This window comes from Lupinus angustifolius, chromosome LG19 (assembly GCF_001865875.1).
Source record: "Lupinus angustifolius cultivar Tanjil chromosome LG19, LupAngTanjil_v1.0, whole genome shotgun sequence".
In the NCBI taxonomy this organism is placed as follows: Eukaryota; Viridiplantae; Streptophyta; class Magnoliopsida; order Fabales; family Fabaceae; genus Lupinus; species Lupinus angustifolius.
In genome coordinates this window covers 16855998-16879866 of record NC_032027.1, presented here as the reverse complement: position 1 = coordinate 16879866, position 23869 = coordinate 16855998, and the positions used below count along the sequence as shown (strand labels likewise).

Sequence of the window (23869 nt, the reverse complement as noted above, 5' to 3'; positions counted from 1 at the left end):
CAGTCCTGTTATAATGAGCTGGGTTGAAGATCTTCCTTATAGTTTGTGTGCAATTAATGTATCAATAGAAGCCAATTTCTGGTACTAGCAAATGTGGTTATACCTCATTAAGATTTGTTAACATGTTGCTATCTTACAGCAAATATTGGAGAGTAAGGTTTTTAATATTTGAATTTAACACTAACGTGGAGAAACTGACTACACTAGTATTGTTTGTCACTATGTCTGATTATATATAGTTCATTCAAATTTCATTAGGGAATAGGGACTGACCTAACTCCAAAGTTTTAATACATAATAAATTCATGAAAACAAAAGGGTCTTTCTTTTCACAATAACTTTGTATATATAAGTTATTAACATGTCCATTAATAACTTTGCGTACTTTTCTACGTAAGTAGGCTACTTGAGTTGGTGTAAGTAGTGGTGGTGGAGTAATCTCATTTGTAAGGGTTTGATTTACGTGTGTCTTTTTTATAGGTAGTATCGTAGGATGGAATCACTTATCTTAAATGGTGTCTCATGTTCTATTTTAAGTCAATTATATATTAAACACGTGGATAAAATAAAAAATTTAAAAACAAAAAGTAATAAATAGAACACTTTAATTGATTTGAGACATGAAATATAACACTATTTAACCATAGTGATTTTCATCCGATATTTTATTGGTGATGTAATTGGGGTGGGGAATCTAAAATGTACTTGGTACAACAATTTTTTTGTGACAACAATGTGTGTTCTTGTACTTTGGTTATGGGAAGATTTTGTGAGGTTTGTATACAGATAAAAGATGAAACAAAATAATGTTAATTGTGTTGTAACCTAATTTTTTAAGATAAAATATTTATTTATCCTTTTGTGATTGCCAAATATTTAATTGTTTATGGTTAATTCTTTTTGCCATTTGCTCAAACCTCCATGTAAATAAGGGATTGAGATATGTTGAAAATAAAATAAAATCTCTCTCATTAAAGCCTTCAATGAATTAAATGTTTTATTTTTTATTCAAAATCAAACCAATAATTGATTACTTTAATATTATTTAAAATTCGAATATGGATGTGAGATTGCTTCCGAAACATCCAAAAAGATCTTATCTCGAATATGAATGTGGGATTGCTTTTGAAACATCCAAAAAGTTTTTGATAGATTTATGGGTGGTGGTAGGGGGCGTCTTAAAAGCTCTTGATGCTTGACTGTGATAAAGAGTTAGTTGGGAGAATGGATGAATGTATTATGGATTTGGAAGCTCACATGAAGGTGAAGTCTATTCCATTGGGAACAATAGGAGTATGAGGACCTTATAAAATTACTTGGTGATAATGTATTGTTGGGAATGTTTGAAATATATTATTATATAAAGTCTCATATTGCCTAGTAGTATTAGAATAGAGTAGAATATCAATGTTATATACTGGACTCAAGTCCATGTTGTAATGTGCACTGAATATAATTAACTATTAATGGATTAATTCTAGAAATTAATCGGTAATGTTTTAGGCTAAACCTCGGTCGAGTTTTAGTCTTATTATGATTTTATTGCTTTCCCTAATTTTTCAAGATTTTTGGAGAATAAAAGTCTCCGAGATGATTTCGGATCGCTTTAATGAGTTTCGGCCAGAGAAAAATGTGATTTTGAGTTCCGTAACTTAGAATTGAATTCTGATTTCGCCGTTGACTTTGAAATATTATTTCGAGTCAAAATAGACACCAAGTTTGTCTGTAACCCATCTCTTAGATATTTTTCACCTCCAAATTCAAGTTTAGGCGTTTCGGGCAAAAAACTTAAATCGGGAGATCGTGCATCCCCAGACGAAGTTACCTGAAAATACTCGGGTACGAATTTAATCGTGAAATCTCATCACATCAATCAAGTCGGAGTATTGGTTGCATCATGAGTCAATTGCTTGTCAATAAAGTAAAAGCAAATCTTTCCATATCTCATTATTCACTCACCTAACCTCCTCTCACCACCATGCATTGACACCTCCACCCAGACAATCTAAAAATCAGATTTTCTTCCAAAAAAAATCTGAATTGATGGGAAGGAGGGCACTCCTATTAATACCTCCACCTCACTTTCTCTCTTTAAGCTAAAAACCTCCTAAAAAGTGCAAGGTATTCTCTTCTTCTCTTCTCCATCTCACACCTACACCATGAGATACTTAGCATCTCTTAGTATGTTGTTCATGAGGTTGAGTTTATATTTTTTTAAGTGTTTTTTTGGGTCATGATTAAATGGGATGATAGTGAAATCAAGTAAACATTTAAGGAATTTTTAACTTATGTAAAACTTTTCCATTGTTTTTGGATTGAAAAATTATATCCTTGGACATGAGTTTAGGATAATTTATTTTTCTATTTTAATGCTGGAAAAATTTGATGTTGGTGTTTGAATGTGTTTAAAGGTGATGATTTGTACATCAAAAGAATCTTTAATGTGTTTAATGACAAGTTGAAAAACTAAAATAAATTCTTGCCATTTGGCCTAAAATTCTTGGTCTATAGAAAAAGTTTATTTTCTATTTTTGAAATTCAAAATATTTATGAGTTTAAATGTGTTTTAAAGTGTTAAAGTAGTGTTGTTAGTATGTTTAATGAATGTGTTATCAACACTAAAAAACCATATGATTACCTAGAATGAAATGTTGTTGGATGACATCTCTTGGGCACATTGGTGAAGTTGTGAACCATATTAAGGAAAATGATGAGTTTTTGTTGAAAAATGTTGTTTTTAAAGTATTATATGTTAAGGGTTTAATTAGTAAATGTTATCGTTTGATTTCCAAGTCAAAGTAATGATTTGGGATAAAAATAACTTATTAAAGTCTTAACTTTATAAACTTAAAGTGTTATGAAGTCTTTGATAGTAAATTAGTTAAAATGTGGACGTTTTTAAGATAAGCATACTTTAAAGTGATAAGTTTGACTTAAAATTTTTTGATTTAAAAGTGTTGATTTTGGCTAAGTTAACTTACCCTGAAGTGGTAAGTGTGACTTAAAAAGTCTTAATTAAAGTGTTGATTTTTATTTAAATTTGCTTACTTTAAAATGACAAGTTTAACTTAATAATCTTATTAACAGCATATATCTTAATATTTTTGCTATTGCATATCATGTAACTTGGGATTATTAGATTTTAAAATTATTTTTAATTAAAGTTTTTCATTAATCTGAGTCTCACATTCTTATTTTTAGATATTATTGTGAAAACTATTATAATCAATTATAAAATACAAATTAAAATACTGCCGACACCAATGGAGGAAAGTATGAAGTGAACATGTGAGTTTGAACCTATGGGATAAGGTAAATTACTTATGGCTGGAGGGGAGATATTATGGGTGTATATTCTCTGAAGAGACTAACTATTTTTAAGGGTCTATATTTTAAATTTTTTAATAATTTTCGAATTAAGCAATTTAAAAACTTGTAAAATTCTCATTCCCTCACATTAGTATCAGAGAGGATCATAATATATAATAAAATGTCATTGTGAATTTAGAGTACGAATTTGGTTATCTTATCAGAGCATTTAGGAAAAATATTTATTTTCTGTAAATATTTAGGAAAATATATCATTAATACTGTTTCGAGTGAGATATTTTAATTTGTAATTAATGTCACGTTTTTTATTTATTATTACAAACTACTCATTCATTTTAATTTTAGGTGATTTACACATATTAATAACAACAATTATTTTTTAAATATCATAAAATTTTAATTTTACTCACCTAATTCTTCTTAAAAAGAACTATCATTTCTCATTAATGAACACATGAGAAATATTTGAAACAACAAATGATCATTAAGGTTTATAATAAAGTTAAAAAATATTTTATAAAAACATTAAAATCATGTTTTTTTTTGTAACGGGGCAAACAAGCGGGAACAAACGATAATAGTAGTGGACCACTACTAGGTACTCAAGTTCCGTGTTAATTTCAACCACTAACAAAAATAAAATTGACATTTAAAAAAAAATGTATGTCATAATGTAAGAGATTTTTTAATTATTATTATATCATCTATCATTCATTTTATCGTATTTGACTTTTAAATATACGTAATATAAAGAAATGATAGATGATATATTGAATTAATATTAATCTTTATATTAACATTATATAGACATTACACTTATCTTTACTTGCGCTTTCAAGATACAAGGAAATATGATTAATAAATATAATTGAGATCAGGAAAATTGTAGAAGATATGAACGAAGTTTGACATCCCATATTGAATAGACATTGTTGATCTACCCAGTTATCAAATGATCCAAAGTCAAGACTTCATATTTGCTGCCTCTACCACTTGTTTTACTAACTTCTGAGTTGAGTTGAAGATGATAATATTCCTAGCAAACTAGACAAACTAAATTGTTGCTAATCATATAATACTCTATAACTTCCGTCAATTTTTCTTAATTGGCATATCCATGTGAATGGAAAATCGTGTTTTGGTTCTCAAGGTAGGTCAATGCAAAGGTCCAACAATTTGTATATTAGTTGCCAAACTAAATAAGTGTCGTGACCTGATTTTCAACGGGAAGACCGACCTTGCAACTTAGGAAGAGGTGAACTCGATTACGACATCTCCCAAATGATTTAGAGTAACCACTACATTTTTTACGATTAACACATAGAAAACTCTCTTTTAAAACCAAATTGGATAAAAATTGGCTTTAAACAAAGACTCTAAGCTTGAGAGTCGAATACATGACTGACAAATGTATTAGTACATTGTCCGTCCATAATAAAATGGTACTCTCGTTAATAACATGGATTTTTATACCCTTAATTAATTTTTAAACATTTAATTATTGAAGCAAAATATTGAAGCAACAGGAAAATCAAGACCACGTAGTTGTGGGTCGAAATTTGATTTGTGTTAATTGTTTGATAAATTGATTTGATTTTTATTTTTTTGAAAGATGATTTAAAAATTATTTTTGTGCTTTAAGAGATTATAGCAACACCCTGCACTACAACTCAACTTAAAATTATATATTTATTTAGTTAATGAGTCTACACCATAACTCGATTAAAAGGGATAATTTTATTTATGTTAAATTATCCACTCACTTCTCTTAAGCAATTATGATAGTAACATTCGTCTCTGCACCAAAACTTGACTAGAAGAAGTAAGTTTGTTTATATAATTAATTATTTGAACATTTGAATTGATCATAACAACAACATGCATATGCTCAATTAAAAGGGATAAAAAAAATTCTATTAATCTACATGCTTACTCCTTTTAAGTGATTATGATAGATGCACTCATACTTGCCCTACAACTCGACTTAAAGGATAAGTTTGTTATTATTAAATAGACATTTTATACTTAATTAAAGAAATATAAAAATATTACTATTATTTATTAGAGAATAAAGTATCTCATTATAGTATGAGATAATTTATCTCCTTAAATTTACCTATTGTTTAACATGTGTCTTATTTTATCTTCTCTAAGTTATCTCCTCGTATGAGAAAATTCTTTATTCTCTATTTATTATTATAAACAAGTAACCTACATGTTAAACAATAAATAAATTTTAAGCCTTTCTTCAACCCAAATTCCCTCAATACTTAGTTGTTCAAACTAACAGGGAATTGCTCTAATAGGCCCAAATGTTCATGTGCAGTCCATGCTAGAGAATCTATAAATAATTCCTTCTTAAATTGATGAATGACACTATTCCTTTTATAAGTGTACTTGTAAATGAGTCCTAATAAATAATGACCAGTTACTCCTTTTGGAACCTCGCCATTATTAGTAGGACATATTGCAGCTTTAGCTTTCACCAAAAAGATCTATGGTTGCAATTTGCCTTAGAATAGAAGTGAGCGCAGGGGCTATCAGAGATGAAATTACTTTGGTTATGATAGTGGAATTGTTGTCTAAAATAAGCATTTAACTCAATTATACATGTATAAACTATTGGACATAGATATATATTATTATGTGGTCATAATTCTTAATCTTATATGTAAAGTTAATAAACATAAAACTTTATTGCATGAGTTGTTAAATTAAGTAAGATATTAGCTTTTAGTAATCATGAAGTTCAATGTTGTATAAGTGTCATTCCTAAATTATTTGTTTGATTGATTCTAGTGTCTATGTAGAAAAACACATGTGCATATAAATAACTATCATGATGCAATATAATGTTGATATATCGAAGGGTGTTAGAGTAAAACATGTGTCTACGTTACACCATTCAACCAACCAAAATTAATCCTTCGAGTATTGTTTTATCTAATAATAAATTATTGTTTTCATTTATGATAATTTTATCCCACATTCAACTACTATTTCTATTACCCACTAAAACTAATACATATATAGAATAAAGTATATCCTTACACTAAAATAATTTATCTCCTTAAATTCACTCATTATTTGACATGTGTCTACTTTCTCTTACCTCTAGAAGGGTTTCATTTTAAATATATTATAAAAAGAGGAAATAATACACATGTCAAACAATGAGTGAATTTAAGGAGATAAGTTAACTCCTAATGTAAGGAGATACTTTATTCTTATATATATGAGTGAATGTTCATTTGGTTCTTTATAAACTTCTGTGTGTATCAATTTGATCTGATACTCATAGATCGTGAATGTGGGTCAATATAGTCCCCGTATAGGGTCATAAAAATAAATGATTTGATCCACACTTTATATTTTTGTAGACCATTTTGTATTTTACAATTTTGTTCATTGTGCCTCTGAAAGAATAGGTGATTATGAAGTAAGTTGTAGGAGGGATATGTCTTATTTCAACGACTAGATTAGAGAGCTAGAGCTTATTGATTTTCATTTTATTGGGAGAAGTTTCATTTGGTTTCAACCAAGTGGTGGAGGTATGAGTAGACTAGACTAGACAAGTTTCTTCTTCCCTAAGTGGCTTTTCTAGTGGCCTAAGGTTTCACAATGGGCTCTTAATAGCTATTTCTCCAATCATTGTCCTATTGTTCTCAAGCATAGGAAATTGCGTAGAAATGATATTCCCTTCAAATTCAATAATTGTTGGCTTAAGTATCCTAGTTTTGTGGACGTGATGAAAAAAGTGTGGATGGAGACTCACATCTCTGGCTAGCATGCATTTATTGTCAAAAAGAAGTTGAAATGTCTTAAGGTGAAAACATAGAATAGAGAATCCTTTGGTTGTTTGTATGCTAAACTAGATAACCTTTCAAAGGAAATTCAAAAGATCGATATTGAGGATGAGAATTCTTGCTTAGAAGAGGATCAAATTATGATATTGACTGTTAGGAATATTTCACCTACAATGTTGGAGCATTTATGTGACTCATTATACTATTCATGTAGAAATTTTTTTTCCACCTACAATCAATTTTCTTTTTCACGTTGTATAAATTATGTCCTATATTGATGAATAACTAAAACCTTCTACATAACACATTTCCTCCCTACACTTTTGCCTGCTACATAACCAACAAATTGGTATGTAGAGCTATATCTTGAGGGATGTGTGAGAACAAACACAAACCAAACACAACCAAAACACTTTCTCTATTACCTTCTATTGCCTAAAATTGTCAAAATGAAATCAGAAGTAGTGTTTGATGCATTTTCACCTCCAGTGTTTACTAAAAAGAGTTATCATGTATAGGTTGTTAGAATGGAAGGTTTCTTGGATGCTAATGATCCGTGGGAAGCCATTGAAAAAGATTATGTCATTCCAACTCTTCCACACAATCCAACTGTTTCACAAATTAAAAATGAGAAGGAGATCAAAAAAAGAAAATCCAAAACAAGAACATGTCTATATGCAGCTGTTTCACCCACTATTTTTAACATAATAATGACACTAAAAACAGTCTTGTGAAATCTATAATTTTTTGAAGCAAGAATATGAGGGAGATGAAATGGTCAAAGGGATGCAGGTCATGAATTTGATCAGAGAATTTGAAATGCAAAGGATGAGAGATTCAGAAACAATCAAGGAGTACTCTCATAAACTTCTAGACATTACCAACAATGTAAGACTTCTTGATACTGAAATTTCTGATTCTAGAATAGTTCAAAAGATTCTAGTTACACTTCTTGAAAAATATGAAGCTGCAATTTCATCTCTGGAAATGTCTAAGGATATGTCAAACATCACCTTGGCAGAAGTGTTGAATGCATTACAAGCACAAGAATAAAGGAGGCTTATGAGGCAAGAAGATCAGTGGAGAGTACTTTCCAAACCAAATTATATTATAACAATGGTTGGAATAACAAAAATAGGAGGCAAAATAACAACTACAAAACTGCAGGTTCTACAAACAACAAATACAATAATCAAAGTAACAACAATGAAGTCTTTCCACCTTGTTCTTACTGCAAAAAAACTAATCATCCACAAAACAGATGTTGGTGGAGGCATGATGCAAGATATCATAAGTGTGGTCAATTAGGGCACATGAAAAAAATATGCAAGTCTCAACAACAGTAACAACAACAACAAGGAAAAGCTAATACTGTTGATGAATAATCACAAGAAGAGCAATTGTTCGCAGTATCATGCTTTGACGCCAACAGTTTTACAGAAAGTTGGTTCATTGATAGTGGTTGTACAAACCACATGACTTATAATCGACAGCTCTTCAAAGAGCTTGACAAAGCTGCTATTTCCAAAGTCAGAATTGGCAATAGGGCATATATTGCAACAAAAGGCAAAAGAATAGTTGAAATTAAAAGTTACACAGGTTTGAAATTAATTCATGATGTCTTATATGTTCTTGAAATTAACCACAACTTGTTAAATGTTCCTCAGTTGATGAAGAAAGACTATAAGGTTTTGTTTGAAGACAAACATTGCATGATTAAAGATTCGAAGGCAGAGAGGTGTTCAAAGTTCAAATGAAAGACAAAAGTTTTGTCTTGGATTTGATGAAAGATGAGCAAGTTGTAGTACACAATGAACAAATAGAAACAAAGTCTCCTACATGTATTGTCTGTTGATATGGGAAGCAAACAAGGTTTCTTTTTCCGCAAAAAAAGACATGGAAGGCGACACACAAGCTGCAACTAATACACAATGTTATAGGACCTGTGAGTACACGATCAAATGTTGTAAGATATGAAGAATCTAAAATTGACCAGGAATTGATAGATGCAATGAAGAGGAGTTCATGATGATTAAAAAAATGAGACATGTGGATTGGTAGAGATGCCTAAGCATAAGAAAGGTATAGGAGTCAAATGGACTTACATAACCAAGTACTATTTTGAAGGTTCTAAGAATAAGTATATTGCAAAAACTTGTAGTTTACAACTCGAGAGTCAAGGAGGAATGTTGATTAGTATGACTCATAAGCTATTATGTTTCTATTCATTAGGCAATAAATAGTCAATATATTATGTTTATTAGGCAATAAAGATCTAATATGACTGTTAAAAATATTTCACCTACAATGTTGGAGCACTTATGTGACTTATTATGCTATTCATGTAGGAATTTATTTTTCCCGCATCAGTTTTCTTTTTCATATAAATTATATACATTATTGATGAATAAAAAAAAACTTCTACAAAACAAATTTTCTCTCTACACTTTTGCTTGTTACATAATCAACAAATATATTCCACAAAGTCATTGTTTAATGTGGACTTTAATTAATTCTACACGGTTGATCTACTTGGTTAGATCCGGTGTTGACATGAAAGCGGTGAAAGCTAAAGGGTTGTCAATAAGAGTGGCAGCATCCTCCAGTTCCAGTTCTCACTCTGAGTTTAGCGTAGGGTTTTTCTGGTCAACACGTTAGTATTAAATTTCCCACGTGAAGAACTTTCTTATAATTTACGTGTGGTTTTCTATGTTTAGCTATCTATATTGTTTTGAATCTTGATGATTTATCAGACTTTTCAGTCCTTTTCTAATTAGCTGGTGTGAAGAATTTTGTTATAGTTTGTGTGTGCTTAATTATCCAGAAATTTCAAGCATGAATAAATTCGTTTATTATACCAAATCTGTATTGAAATTTCTATCTAACTATTGATAGTGAGTAGTAACGTGTAGAAGATCATCCAAAAATCAATTAAAATACCTAACGTAAGAAATATCTAGCTATCGATAGTTGAATTTAAGACTACGTGGGGAATTTGAGTACTACTAGTACTACTTTTTTCATGTATACTTCGTCAGATTTCATATGGCTTGGCCCAAAGTCTATATACATATTAAAAGTGAAAAACAGATATATATTTTTGTTATGTTGTTACATCCCAGATAATATTATTATGAAATCTCTCTAAATTTTAATATTGCTATTATGAAATGCAATTTAAAATGCTATAGAAATTGGCATCAGTGGAAAGTATGAACTGAAGACATTTCTAAGTATTTGTGCATATTGCAAGTAAAATATATTATAAAATTTTAATTTTCCTAAAAAGTTGAAAGGGTATGTAAAAAAAAATTAAAAAATAGGGTTTACGACCAAGTCAAAGAAAATATTATTTTTTAACATGAGAGGGAATCGAAAAACGTTAAAGTGGTCTTTTTTGGGTAAGAATGAAGTAAATATAATGGGACAAATTAGCAGACAAACAATAGTAGCCCTACCTAAGTTCCACACGTGAGTATTAAATTCAACTTGTAGAAAATTCAATCTCGATTATAAAAAATGTGTAAAAGGAAAATTCAATCACGATTTGCAGTTTGATAATGACATGTTGTCTTTACACTTTAGGAAGCATTTAATGCTATTGGTATATTGCTATCTTTGGCAGAGAGACGTTTTCATACTTTGTGGTAAATAGCTTCGTATATTTTTGTGGTACTCTTTTAAACTGATTTTGTAAGGGATAATGTTTTTATTTCTTTTTGGTATCCTCCAATATACCAATACCATAGATTGAGAAATTAATTCACAATATATGATTAAGCATCTAAGTGAAAATCCTTTGAATATTAATTTTTATGTAATTCAACGCCGTATTAGTTTAAAGTGACTCAATCTCTTCCATTCTGTTGAAGTTATCTTTTTACTAATCCCCTTAATATATTGAACAAAGATTTGTTATCTTAAAATATGTTCCAAACTAATCATATTATGATATATCAGTTAAAAAAATTAAGTATTTTTAACTTTATCAATTTTTACGTTATTGTAATTGGTTAAAGACAAATTTTAGGACAACAAATTCTCTTCCTAATATATTTTGTATTAAAAATTAGACGTTATCAAAAGTTAGGTTGGTAGATGTAATCTACAACCTCACCGAAATTGTATGAAAAGTCTTCAGCAATTTACTATAAATGGATTGAAAAGTATAATAAATCTTCAAGATACAAAACAACATACCTACCTAAACATGGCATCTATCCCACTTCCTTTGTTCTTGTCCACTTCCAATGTCTCTTCCATTTCCACAACCACTTCACCTTCTTCTTTGTATCCATTGTCTAGAAAACATTACCAAACCTTTAAACATAGAAACCTAAGAAACCAAAAGGTTTCTAAAGTAGCATGTTGTGCTAACCAAAACAAACCTAGACCAAACTCTGAGGGAGAACCAGCACATATTGTAGGGCATAGGAGGAATGTTCTTATTGGACTTGGAGGACTTTGTGGTGCTGCCACTCTTAGCAACAACCCTTTCGCCTTTGCTGCTCCAATATCACCACCGGACACAACCAAGTGTGGTCCAGCGGATATTCCCGCTGGTGCAAAACCCATCAATTGTTGTCCACCACCTTCTGAAAACATCATAGACTTCAAATTCCCTTCCACTAAACAACCCTTGAAGGTTAGACCAGCTGCAAATTTGGTCAATAAAGACTATATAGCCAAGTATGAGAAAGCCATTGGCCTTATGAAAGCCCTACCTCAAGATGATCCACGTAGTTTCTACCAACAAGCCAATGTTCATTGTGCTTATTGTAATGGTGCATATAGCCAAGTAGGGTTTCCTGACCTTGATCTTCAAGTCCATAACTCATGGCTTTTCTTACCTTGGCACCGTTGGTATCTTTATTTCCATGAGAGAATCTTGGGGAGTTTGATCAATGACCCTACTTTTGCCCTACCATTTTGGAACTATGATGCTCCAATTGGCATGCAACTCCCTTCCATTTATGCAGATCCTAAATCATCTCTTTATGATATCCTCCGTAATCCCGATCATCAACCACCAAAGTTAATAGACTTAGACTACAATTTCGCGGAAGATCCGAATGCAAGTGTCTCTGCTAACCTTACTATAATGTATAGGCAAGTTGTCTCAGGTGCCAAGACCCCAAAACTTTTCTTTGGAAATGCTTACCGTGCAGGGGATAAGCCTGATCCTGGTGCTGGCACATTAGAAAATGTTCCACACGGTCCGGTTCATGGATGGACTGGTGATATAAACCAGCCTAACGATGAGGACATGGGAAACTTCTACTCTGCTGCAAGGGATCCCATTTTCTTTGCTCACCATTCAAACATTGATAGGATATGGTCCATATGGAAAACACTTGGTGGTGGAAAAAGAAAGGATATCACTGACTCAGATTGGTTAGAGTCTGGGTTTCTTTTCTATGATGAGAATAAGAACCTTGTTCGTGTGAAGGTTAAGGATAGTCTTGACACAAAAAAGTTAAGTTATGTTTACCAAGATGTTGAGATTCCGTGGCTAAACAATAAGCCCAAACCACGTAGGTCTAAGGCTCAAAAGTCACCTCCTCAGACTTCAAGAAATTCTGTCAAGTTTCCATTGGTTTTGGATTCAGTTGTGAGCACTATTGTGGAGAGGCCAAGGAAGAGTAGGAGCAAGAAGGAGAAGGAAGAAGAAGAGGAAGTGTTAGTGATTGAAGGGATTGAGTATGATAAGAACATAGGTGTGAAGTTTGATGTGTTTATCAATGATGAAGATGATAAGCTGATCAGGCCAGACAACACAGAATTTGCAGGAAGTTTTGTGAGTGTGCCTCATTCTCATAAGCACAAAAACAACAACAACATCAATACTTGTTTGAGATTAGGGTTATCTGATTTATTGGAAGATCTAGAAGTTGAAGATGATGATAGTGTTGTGGTGACATTGGTTCCAAAGTATGGGATAGGAAAAGTTAAAATTAGAGGTATCAAGATAGAGTTTGTTGATGATTGATAACTTTAATGACTTTGATATATGTGGTGGTAATGGTTCCTTTAAGCACCACCAATGATGTAGGTGACTCCATAGGGATAATGTAGTAATTCTCATATTCTAGACTTTTCTGCTAGAATATGCAATTTGGAAGCCTATATACAATTTCAAAATAAAAATTATGTTGCCTTGTGTGTATATCTCTTTAGTTTATTTTTCCTTCATCTTTCTTACTTAATTTGTATGAAAATATTTAGCTAAGTTTCTCCTTTGTTGTGATTGATTATAATATTCATTTGACATATACATTTGGAATTGATATATGTTAATTATTAGGTTTTGATTTTTATGAGTAATTTTTAGTATGCTAAATGCTTATTTGGTGAATGACACTTCTCCTGGTATGAAATTGGAAGTTGAACTCGTGAAGAAATTGTAATTCCTTAGCCAACTAGATACTCATCGTTTTAGTGTAATGGTAGATGTAGTTCTATCTTTAATTGTCATACGTGTGTCTATATTAATGTGATTGCTAGATATAAATTCATATGAGTATAGAATAAATCTCAAATTTATTAATATAGACTCCTAGACATAGAAATATGTTATGTGGATCATAATTCTTAGTATCCCGTGTAAAGTTACTAGAGTGAACCTCCGTGACTCGAATTCATGTCCTCAAAGAGTCATAATCATTAATTTTATTGAGTCTCTACCACTAAGTTAGATGATTGCTCCTCTATTAGCATTTTGCTACAAATGTTTTTAGCAAACTTTGTCAATGGTGCGTGAAATTTCTTTGGTATGTGTACATTGCATCCTTTAATTTGCAATTATTTACTATTTCAGTGAGTAGTGGTTATGTTTGAGGGTTGGGAAGCTGCAAATTTGTCATCCATATTCATTTTCTTTAGAAAACAAATAAAGCTTTAATTACTAACGATTGAAAATGTGGTTGATTTTTTATTAAAATAAACGATTTAGTGTGGGACAACGATACCTGTAGGTAATGTTGAACAAAATCATAGCTAGAAGTTGAGTAGCACAGGTGTAGGAAACGTGGACAAATATTTCGCCACACCCCTAACTACAATGGTTTCGTCGATTGTGGTGTCACGCTTTGCTGTCAACCGAATACGGTTAAAACAGTGAATAATCAAAGTTTTTCCTTATATTGTAAATGATATAATAATTGTTACTCAAATCACTTGTGTAGAAGACCATCACTCTTGCTCATATTAGTTTTCACCAAAACCACAACCTCCTCCATAAACCAAATAATTGTTGGTTTTCGAATGTTGAGTTTGGCAAATTTGTTGAAGGTACTTGGAATGATTTGGAGGTTTATGGTAGGGGGTCTTTTATTCTTAAAAAAAAGTTGAAACTTCTTAAGATCTCTCTGAAGAGGTGGAACAAGGACCACTTCGGCGTGTTGGATAGGAAAATCAGTGACCACGTGAGTTTTATTAACTTTGTTGATGGGAAAGGCAGTATCAGAATTCTCTCTGAGGAGGATATTTTTGCTAGGAGATCTGCTACTACTGAGCTTTGGAGGCTCTCTAGCCAGAAAGACAATTTGCTTTATCAGAAATCTAGATAGAGGTGGCTGAAGGAAGGCGATTCAAACTCTAAATTTTTCCACGCTTCTATCAACCGGAGGAGACGAAGTAATAGAATTCATGGTTTGTTTGTTGAGGGGGAGTGGGTTGAAGATCTGCCTAGGGTCAAAGAACACATTCGTTCTTTTTTCAAAGCCAGATTTGAGGATTCTCATTGGAATAGGCCATCCCTTGATGGGATTGATTTTGTTAATATTTCGGATGAGGATAATTCTTTCCTAACTGCTGAGTTTGAGGAAGTTGAGATCAAAGAAGCTGTTTGGAGCTGTGAGGGTGATAAAAGTCCTGGTCCTGATGGTTTTAACTTTTCATTTATTAAAAGGGTCTGGGAGGTGGTGAAAGCTGATATTTTTGCTATGGTTGATGATTTCTATCGGAATGGTGACCTTGTTAAAGAGAGCAATGCCTCTTTCATTGTGTTGGTTCCTAAGAATGGGTGCCCGCAAGGGCTTGGTGACTTCAGACCAATATCTCTTGTTGGCTGCATCCAGAAGATCATATCTAAACTCCTCGCGGTTCGTATCAAGATAATTATTCCTTCTGTTATTTCTGAATGTCAGACTGCTTTTCTACAAGGTTGATATATTATGGTTGGAGTGGTTATTGCTAATGAGATAATTGACCAGGCTAGGAAGAATAGGGATGAAGAATGTTTCATCTTTAAGGTGGATTTTGAAAAAGCTTATGATTCAGTTAACTGAAGTTTCCTTCTATATATGATGGAAAGGATGGGTTTATGTGTTAAGTGGAGGAACTGGATTAAGAGTTGCCTTCAATCTAACTCAGTGTCTATCCTGGTTAATGGGAGTCCTACTAGTGAGTTCAATATGGTTAGGGGTCTGAGACAAGGATTGCCCTTTTCCTTTTCCTTATTGTTGCTGAGGTCTTGCTGGGATTATGAGATCTGTGGTGTGTAAAAGGTTATTCAGAGGTTATGAGGTGGGTAAAGACAAGGTCCTTATTTCGCATTTGCAGTATGCTCATGATACTTTGCTTATTGGTGCTAATTCTGCTGATAATATCATGGTCCTTAAAAGCATCCTGAAATGTTTTGAACTGGCCTCTGGGTTGCAGATTAATTTTCATAAAAGTCAATTTATTGGTATCAACTCTGATGAAGACTTTGTTCAGATGGCGGTTCATAAGCTGTTTTGCTGTGTTGGTTCTGTTGCTTTGAAATTCTTAGGAATTCCGGTTGGTGCCAACCCTAGGAGGATTGCTATGTGGTCTCCTATCATTGAATCCTTTAAAAAAATGTTCTCTTCTTGGCAACACAATCTTATTTCCTTTGGTGGTTGTGTCACTCTCATCAAGTCGGTTCTTAACTCTCTCTCTATCTATTTCTTTTCTTTTTTTAAAGCTCCGGTTGTTGTTATTCTTGAGTTGGAGAAAATTCAGAGAAGCTTTCTTTGGGGTCGAGGGGAGGATAGAAGAGGTGTTCATTGGATGAGTTGGAGTAAGGTTTGTAGGTCTAAAAGGGAAGGGGGTCTTGGTGTTAAAAACTTGAGTCTGTTTAATTTGTCTTTGTTGGGTAAATGGCGGCGTCGTCTTCTTTTTTAGAGTGATGCTCTTTGGGTGAGAGTTCTTCATTCTAGATATGTTGCTAGGATGGGAGGGTCGAGAGGTTTCTCTAATCCTGAGTATTTTAAGAGAGGCTCTTCCTGGTGGAGAGACTTTGGGTGTCTGGGTAATAGACTTTTCGGGATTCACAATGGTTGGTTCTTAGAGAGTGTGTGTAGGAGAATTGAAAACAGTGAGTCTATTGTGTTTTGGAGAGATTTGTGGGTTGGTGAGGTTTGTCTTTTTAACAGGTTTCAGAGGTTGTTCCAGATTGCTCTTGACAAGGATGCTTGCATTAGCTCCTTAGGGGAATGGAGGGATGGTTCTTGGCTACTGTCTTTAATTTGGAGGAGGAGATTGTTTGACTGGGAAAAACGTGACGAAGAGGATTTGCTCAATTGCCTGAAGGATGTGAAACCGGTCACAGATGCTGAGGATGAGTGGCTGTGAATTCATGCTAAAGATGGTGCTTACTCGGTTCAAAATACTTATTTGGTTCTCCTTAATGAGGTAACAAGTCCTGATAACATCTTTTTCAAAAGGTTATGGCTATGTAATGTTCCTTCTAAAATGAGATGCCTAGCGTGGAGGGTCTCCAAGGATGGAGTGCCTACCCTTTTGAACCTGGCTAGTCGTGGAGTGTTGGGGGAGCATGATCCAGTTAGGTGTATCTTTTGCGGTGTGGAGGTCGAGTCTGTCGATCCTTGCTCTTAGTCTTATGGAGTTTGGCAAAAAGTATACGTGTGGTTTGGTATTTGTTTTGTGTTCCCGATTGGTGTGAAGGGTCATTTCAACTCTCATTGGAGTCTCTTGCGGTTGGACAAAAGGCATCATCATCTTTAGATGTCTATCTGGTTTGTTTGTATCTGGTGCATATGGGTAGCTAGAAACAAAACTATCTTTGAGAAGTCTTCTTTGAATTTGGAGGAGGTAATGTTTTCTATTCATCTTTAGTCATGGACCTTGATATTGACAAGATTTCCTTCTTTTTCTATTCCTTTCTCGGTTTGGGTTTTTAACTCATTGAGTTGTTTTTCTTGTTCTCTTTTTGTTAGTGTATAGGAATACCACTTGTTCTCCTAATACTCTCTTTTTGGTTATAAAATTGTTATTGTTGATCAAAAAAATAATTGTGAAAAGAAAAACGCTTTTGTTTTATGATTTATTATTTATTAAAACTTCGGAGTTTGGAACTCCAAAGAAATTTGAATGAACTATATAAAAGTACACAAATACATTGAACACCCTCACGCGTTGGTATTAGACATGTTCAGATATGGATACATTCGGATTTGTGAATAATACGTATTCTTAGAGTATCCAAAAATAAAAATTAGCAAGTAAAGATGAATATATATCTGATATGTTTTCAACAAAAAATAGGATAAGATAAGATACGTTTTATCAATTTTATGATTTATTCTACTATATTTTTTAGTTTTAGTACTTTTAAATTTGGAGGACAATGATTTACAATTTCCATTATATTTTATACTTTAGATATTTTGATTTACACTTATAATTTTATCATATTTTATATATTTTTTACTATATTATAGACGTATCCTTGGACATATCATATCCTATCTTTCAGAAAAATGTGTGTCAACATATCCGACATGTATCACATCGATATATATATATATATATATATATATATGTGCGCGCTCTCTCTCTTCATAATCAACAAAAAAAAAATATAGTGTAGTAAGTTTCTCCACGTTAGTGTTAAATTCAATTATTAAAAACCTTACTCTCTATTTTCGGTAAGATAACAACATTTAACAATTCTTAATGAGATACAGCCATATATGTTAATACCAGAAATTTGCTTTTTTAGTTAGTTAATTGCACCCAAACTATAAGGAAGATCTCCAACCCAGCTCATTATAGAAGTACTGAAAACTCTAGTAACTAACTCTTCAAGATTCAAAACAATATACATTACTAAACATGACTTCTACCTCACCATTTTTCTTCTTGTCCTCTATCAATATTGTTATTGTACTTGTAGGACTTTGTGGTGTTGCCACTCTTAGCAACAACCTTCTGGCCTTGGCTGCTCCGATATCCCCACCGGACGCAACCACATGCGGTCCAGCGGATCTTCCCTCTGGTGCAAATTCCACCGATTGTTGTCCACCATCTTCCACAAACATCATAGATTTCAAGTTCCCTTCTTCTACTCAAAAGTTGAGGGTAAGACAAGCTGCACATTTGGTCAATAGTGACTATATAGCCAAGTATAAGAAAGCAGTTGCACTAATGAAAGCACTTCCATCTAATGATCCACGTAGTTTCTACCAACAAGCCAATGTTCATTGTGCTTATTGTGATGCAGCATATCACCAAGTAGGGTACCCAAACCTTGAACTAGATATCCATAACTCATGGCTTTTCTTTCCTTGGCACCGTTGGTATCTTTATTTCTATGAGAGAATCTTGGGTAGTTTGATCAATGACCCTACTTTTGCTATACCATTTTGGAACTATGATGCCCCACGTGGCATGCAAATTCCTTCCATTTACGCAGATCCTAAATCACCTCTTTATGATATCCTCCGTAATCCCAATCATCAACCACCAAAGTTAATAGACTTAGACTATAATCTCATGGAAGATCCTAATGTCAGTGTCTCTGCTAACCTCGCCATAATGTATAGGCAAGTTGTCTCAAATGGCAAGACTCCAACACTCTTCTTTGGAAGCGCTTATCGTGCAGGAGATAAGCCTGACCCTGGTGCTGGCTCAGTAGAGATTGTTCCACACAACTCGGTTCATATTTGGACCGGTGATTTAAACCAGCCAAACATTGAGGACATGGGGAACTTCTATTCTGCTGCAAGAGATCCCATTTTCTTTGCTCACCATTCAAACATTGATAGGATATGGTCCATATGGAAAACACTTGGTGGAAAAAGAAATGATATCACTGACTCAGATTGGTTAGAGTCTGGGTTTCTTTTCTATGATGAAAATAAGAACATTGTTCGTGTGAAGGTTAAGGATAGTCTTGACACAACAAAGTTAAGGTATGTTTACCAAGATGTTGAGATTCCGTGGCTAAACAATAAGCCCAAACCTCCTATGTCTAAGGCTCAAAACTCAATTCTCCAGAGTTCAAGAAATTATGTGAAGTTTCCATTGGTTTTGGATTCAGTTGTGAGCACTATTGTGAAGAGGCCAAGGAAGCGTAGGAGCAAGAAGGAGAAAGATGAAGAAGAGGAAGTGTTAGTGATTAAAGGGATTGAGTATGATGGGAACATAGGTGTGAAATTTGATGTGTTTATCAATGATAGAGATCATAAGCTGATCAAGCCAGACAACACAGAATTTGCTGGAAGTTTTGTGAGTGTGCCTCATTCTCATAAGCACAAAAAGAACATCATTAATACTCGTTTGAGGTTAGGGTTGTCTGATTTATTGAAAGCCCTAAAAGTTGAAAATGATGATAGTGTTATGGTGACATTGGTCCCAAGGTATGTGAAAGCGAAAGTTAAAATTAGAGGAATCAAGATAGAGATTGTGGATGACTGATAATTTCAATGACTTAGATATATGTGGTGTAATCGTTTATTTAGTATTTGTTTATAAATTGAGTTTTGGAAGAGAAAGAATAGAATGAGAGTCATGAAATACATTGGCGAGATGAATCTGAAATCTTTTATTTCTCTTTTTTTCCCTCCAAAACTCAATTCATAAACAGAACTTTAAGCAAAATAGGGATAATGTAGTGCTTCTTATAGTGTAGACTTTTCTGCTGGAATATACAATTTGCAAGTCTATTTACGATTTGAAAAATAATTATGTTGCCTCGTGTGTGGTTTGATGAAAGGATTAGTGAAAAAATAAAACAAGGGAAAGTTGTTTAAAATCATGAACTTTGTGTTTTGTAAATAGTTGGAATGAACTATTATTTTTAATTTTCTGCTTTAAACTGAATATAAGTAAAATATATCATTTCTTTAAGTCATCGTTTAGTTACTAACGTAGTGAGCAATACTGGATAAAAAATAATTCACATAAAACACATAACAGTTCCAAGTATTTAAATACAGAGACTAGATTAACAATACTTGCCTATCAATATATAATAATGTAGAATAAGTTCGGAAAATTTACTTTGTTGGTACACCTTGACCAAAAAATTACGATCTTGGTGCACCTTTTGAAAAAATTACCAAAGTAGTGTAGTTTTAGGGTAAATCGGCAACCCTATTGCCGATTTACAGAAAAGAAATATTTTTTTAATGTACTCCCCCTAACTCGGCAATGGGGGAGTTTTTACCAAATATATTATTTTTTTAATCTCCTCCCCCTAAATCGGCAATGAGGGGGGAGTTTTGTAATAATTTTTTTTTTTAATTTTCCTCCCCTAACTCGGCAATGGGGGAGGAGTTTTTCAATAATTGATTTTTTTTTTAAATCTCCCCCCTAAATCGGCAATGAGGGGGGAGTTTTGTAATAATTTTTTTTTTTAATTTTCCTCCCCTAACTCGGCAATGGGGGAGGAGTTTTTCAAACTCTATATATTGCCCATTTCACGAGTTAATTCCCATACAAATCGGCAATAAAGATGCCGAGTTAGGTTAAATACTTTTGTATAAAACGGCAATAGGGTAGCCGATTTAGATAGGTATAATAATTATATTTATATTCATTAGATAGGTATATTAATTATATTCATTAATTGCATTCAATAGGTTGTTTGACCGAATTAAATATATTTATGTTGAATTCATTAAATTTAGTGAGTGGTTGAATTAAATATATTTATACTCAACAACAACAACAACAACAATATGGGTTTTCAAATTATGATTCCCCATACAATTATTTCTCATCAAGTTCTCAAACCCCAATACCAACAATGTTTGCTACTAGTTCAACTACACCATTCTCGGCATATGATCCTCAACAATATTATCGTCCTACTATGCCGTCTACAAATATTTTTGGTATACAACATACTGATGATGAGGTTGTCGTTGAAGATGTTGATGAAGATGAAGATGATTCAAGCGAGGAGGAGCCACAATTGGTGACACGTGGAAGAGCAAGAATTTCACAGCAGAATGAACAACAATTAAGAGTTCAACCGCCAAGAAGGAGAAAACCACCTCCATGTGGCACTTCATCACACAGACGTCATTAAATTTTTATGGGATTAATAAATTCAAGTGTAATACATTTTTGTCTTAGTAAATTAAATTTCTATGTTATTAATTTTGATGGTTTGTGTTAGTTATAATTTTAAAATATTTTAAACAAATAAATATAATAAAAAAATAGAGTTTGAAAAACTCCTCCCCCATTGCCGAGTTAGGGGAGGAAAATTAAAAAAAAAATTATTACAAAACTCCCCGCATTGCCGATTTAGGGGGGAGATTTAAAAAAAAAAAATATTCAAAAACTCCTCCCCCATTGCCGAGTTAGGGGAGGAGGTTAAAAAAAATATATTTGGTAAAAACTCCCCCCCTATTGCCGAGTTAGGGGGAGTACATTTAAAAAATATTTCTTTTCTGTAAATCGGCAGTGGGGTTGCCGATTTACCCTAAAACTACACTACTTTGGTAATTTTTTCAAAAGGTGCACCAAGACCATAATTTTTTGGTCAAGGTGCATCAACAAAGTAAATTTTCCAATAAGTTCTTTAGTCACTATTTTGACATCATGCTTGTGTATGATACTTTTTGTCTTCCAAAATAATTGATAGCCATATTATAAATATTGTGTTGTATTAGATGGGTCAATTCTGATAATGATAGGGAATGATAATTATACCTTTGAACCAGTCAAAATCAAAATTAGGTGAAATCGTTGTATCTGCTAAAATTGGTTTGTCTATGAAACCATTCATATTTTTTTAAATGGCACATTAATGATTTGAACTTTGAACCTTGTAGTTATTTGTAATAGTCAATCATTGAAACATTTTAATAATTGAGATACATATTATAAATAAAATTATTTTCATTTATAAATTTACTATAATTATTATAAAATATATAACTTAAATAATATAAGGTTTGACTTTGACCAGTTAATTTTTATAACATCATACCAATATTATGAGTCTATAATAATTGGTATAATATTAATAATACTAGTTGGTACTATCTATTTGTAAAACACATTAAATTCTAGGACTTTAAATATTCATACTTGTTTAAGAATACTTGTATATCAAGAAAATAATGTAAAATATGTTCGTTAGCTACTATTATGTCACGATTTTGACATCATTAGAATAAAAGTATTTAAAAAAATGTATGCAGTAATATTATCAGAATTTTTACATTATCATTGAATAATCTATTATGTATATTTAATTATTATTAACTTTTAAATATAAGTAATACAAATAAATAATAGATATTGTATTATCCCTATATAAATATTTATACTCATAGTGCATAAATATTACACTCTTAAAAAAGATTAATCATAAGTAACTTATAATATAATCATCATTTAGACATACTAACAAAAAAAATTATTTAATTGATAAAAAATTGAATCTTTGGAGATCGACATTCATCAAAATTCGATAAACGAATACGATAAATATTGAATTCTCAAAACATGCAAATCAATTTCATTTCAATTTGATTGTAGTGCACAAATTAATTTAATTAAAAATTAAATCTTTAGAAATCAGATTTCATAAAAAATTGGTCAATAAATAAATTAAGTTGGCAATTTAAAACTAAACAAATCAAATAAATTTGATATCAATTGGGTTGCATTTTAAAATGCAATTGGTTCGGAATAAGTTTAGGATAATCAAATTATTATTTTCACCTATTTTCATATTCTTTTTTAAATAAAAACAAAAAGAGATTTTAAGTGAATTAATAGTTACTTATCATCCCAATTATGGAAGGATTACAATTTGAGAAAAAAAATCATATCCCAAAATCCTTTAATTTTCGTTTTCCAATTAATTTAGAAATAAAAGTGGTGCGTAAAATATCTTTTTCAATGTTATAATATTTAAAAGAATTTTCACCTACTTGTAGGTGATACAATAATTTTTGAATTTTTAGAATCACTAAAACATTTGTATGGTTAGAGATAACTTTAACTAATTTTAAATTTTAGGGTTAAATAATTATTTTTTACTCGCTTGAGTGTATTGTAATATTTTTTTAGCTTGATAAAAATTGTTCGGCTATTTTAGAATAAAAATGCGATGTCCCTCCACACAAAAACATCTCACTCAAATTTCTTAAATTAAGGAAAGAGTTAATTACAAATTTTTATTTAAAATAACATTCATATGTTGGTGAAAACAAAAAGAAATCTGAATATGATTAGATGAGGGAATATAAACTCTTAATCTTCTCCAAAAATTATTAATGGTAGAGATTTGTTTGTGAAAAAAACATATGTCTAATTTTCCTTAACGCGGAACAAATCTCTATCATACAAAAGATATAAGAAAGTAATTTCCAACACAATCTCTAATACCAAAAAATTCTAACACAAAAAATATATCAGAATCCCTACCACCTGCGAAGTCATGACTTGAAATATCTCTCCTCTACCATGTAATACTTTAATAGATTAGGCCTACAGGGAGA

The 23869-nt window shown here is 32.1% G+C and overlaps 2 protein-coding genes across 2 annotated transcripts; both read left to right on the top strand.

Annotated features, from left to right (window-relative positions):
• On the top strand, positions 11259 to 13277 carry LOC109334478 (polyphenol oxidase, chloroplastic-like). Its single transcript, XM_019570288.1, has one exon. The coding sequence runs from the start codon at positions 11263 to 11265 to the stop codon at positions 13123 to 13125; it is 1863 nt and encodes a 620-aa protein (XP_019425833.1). The 5' UTR covers positions 11259 to 11262; the 3' UTR covers positions 13126 to 13277.
• On the top strand, positions 18220 to 20153 carry LOC109334479 (polyphenol oxidase, chloroplastic-like). Its single transcript, XM_019570289.1, has 2 exons — positions 18220 to 19882; positions 20004 to 20153. Exon 1 carries the CDS (start codon positions 18237 to 18239, stop codon positions 19818 to 19820), a length of 1584 nt encoding a protein of 527 aa, XP_019425834.1. The 5' UTR covers positions 18220 to 18236; the 3' UTR covers positions 19821 to 19882; positions 20004 to 20153.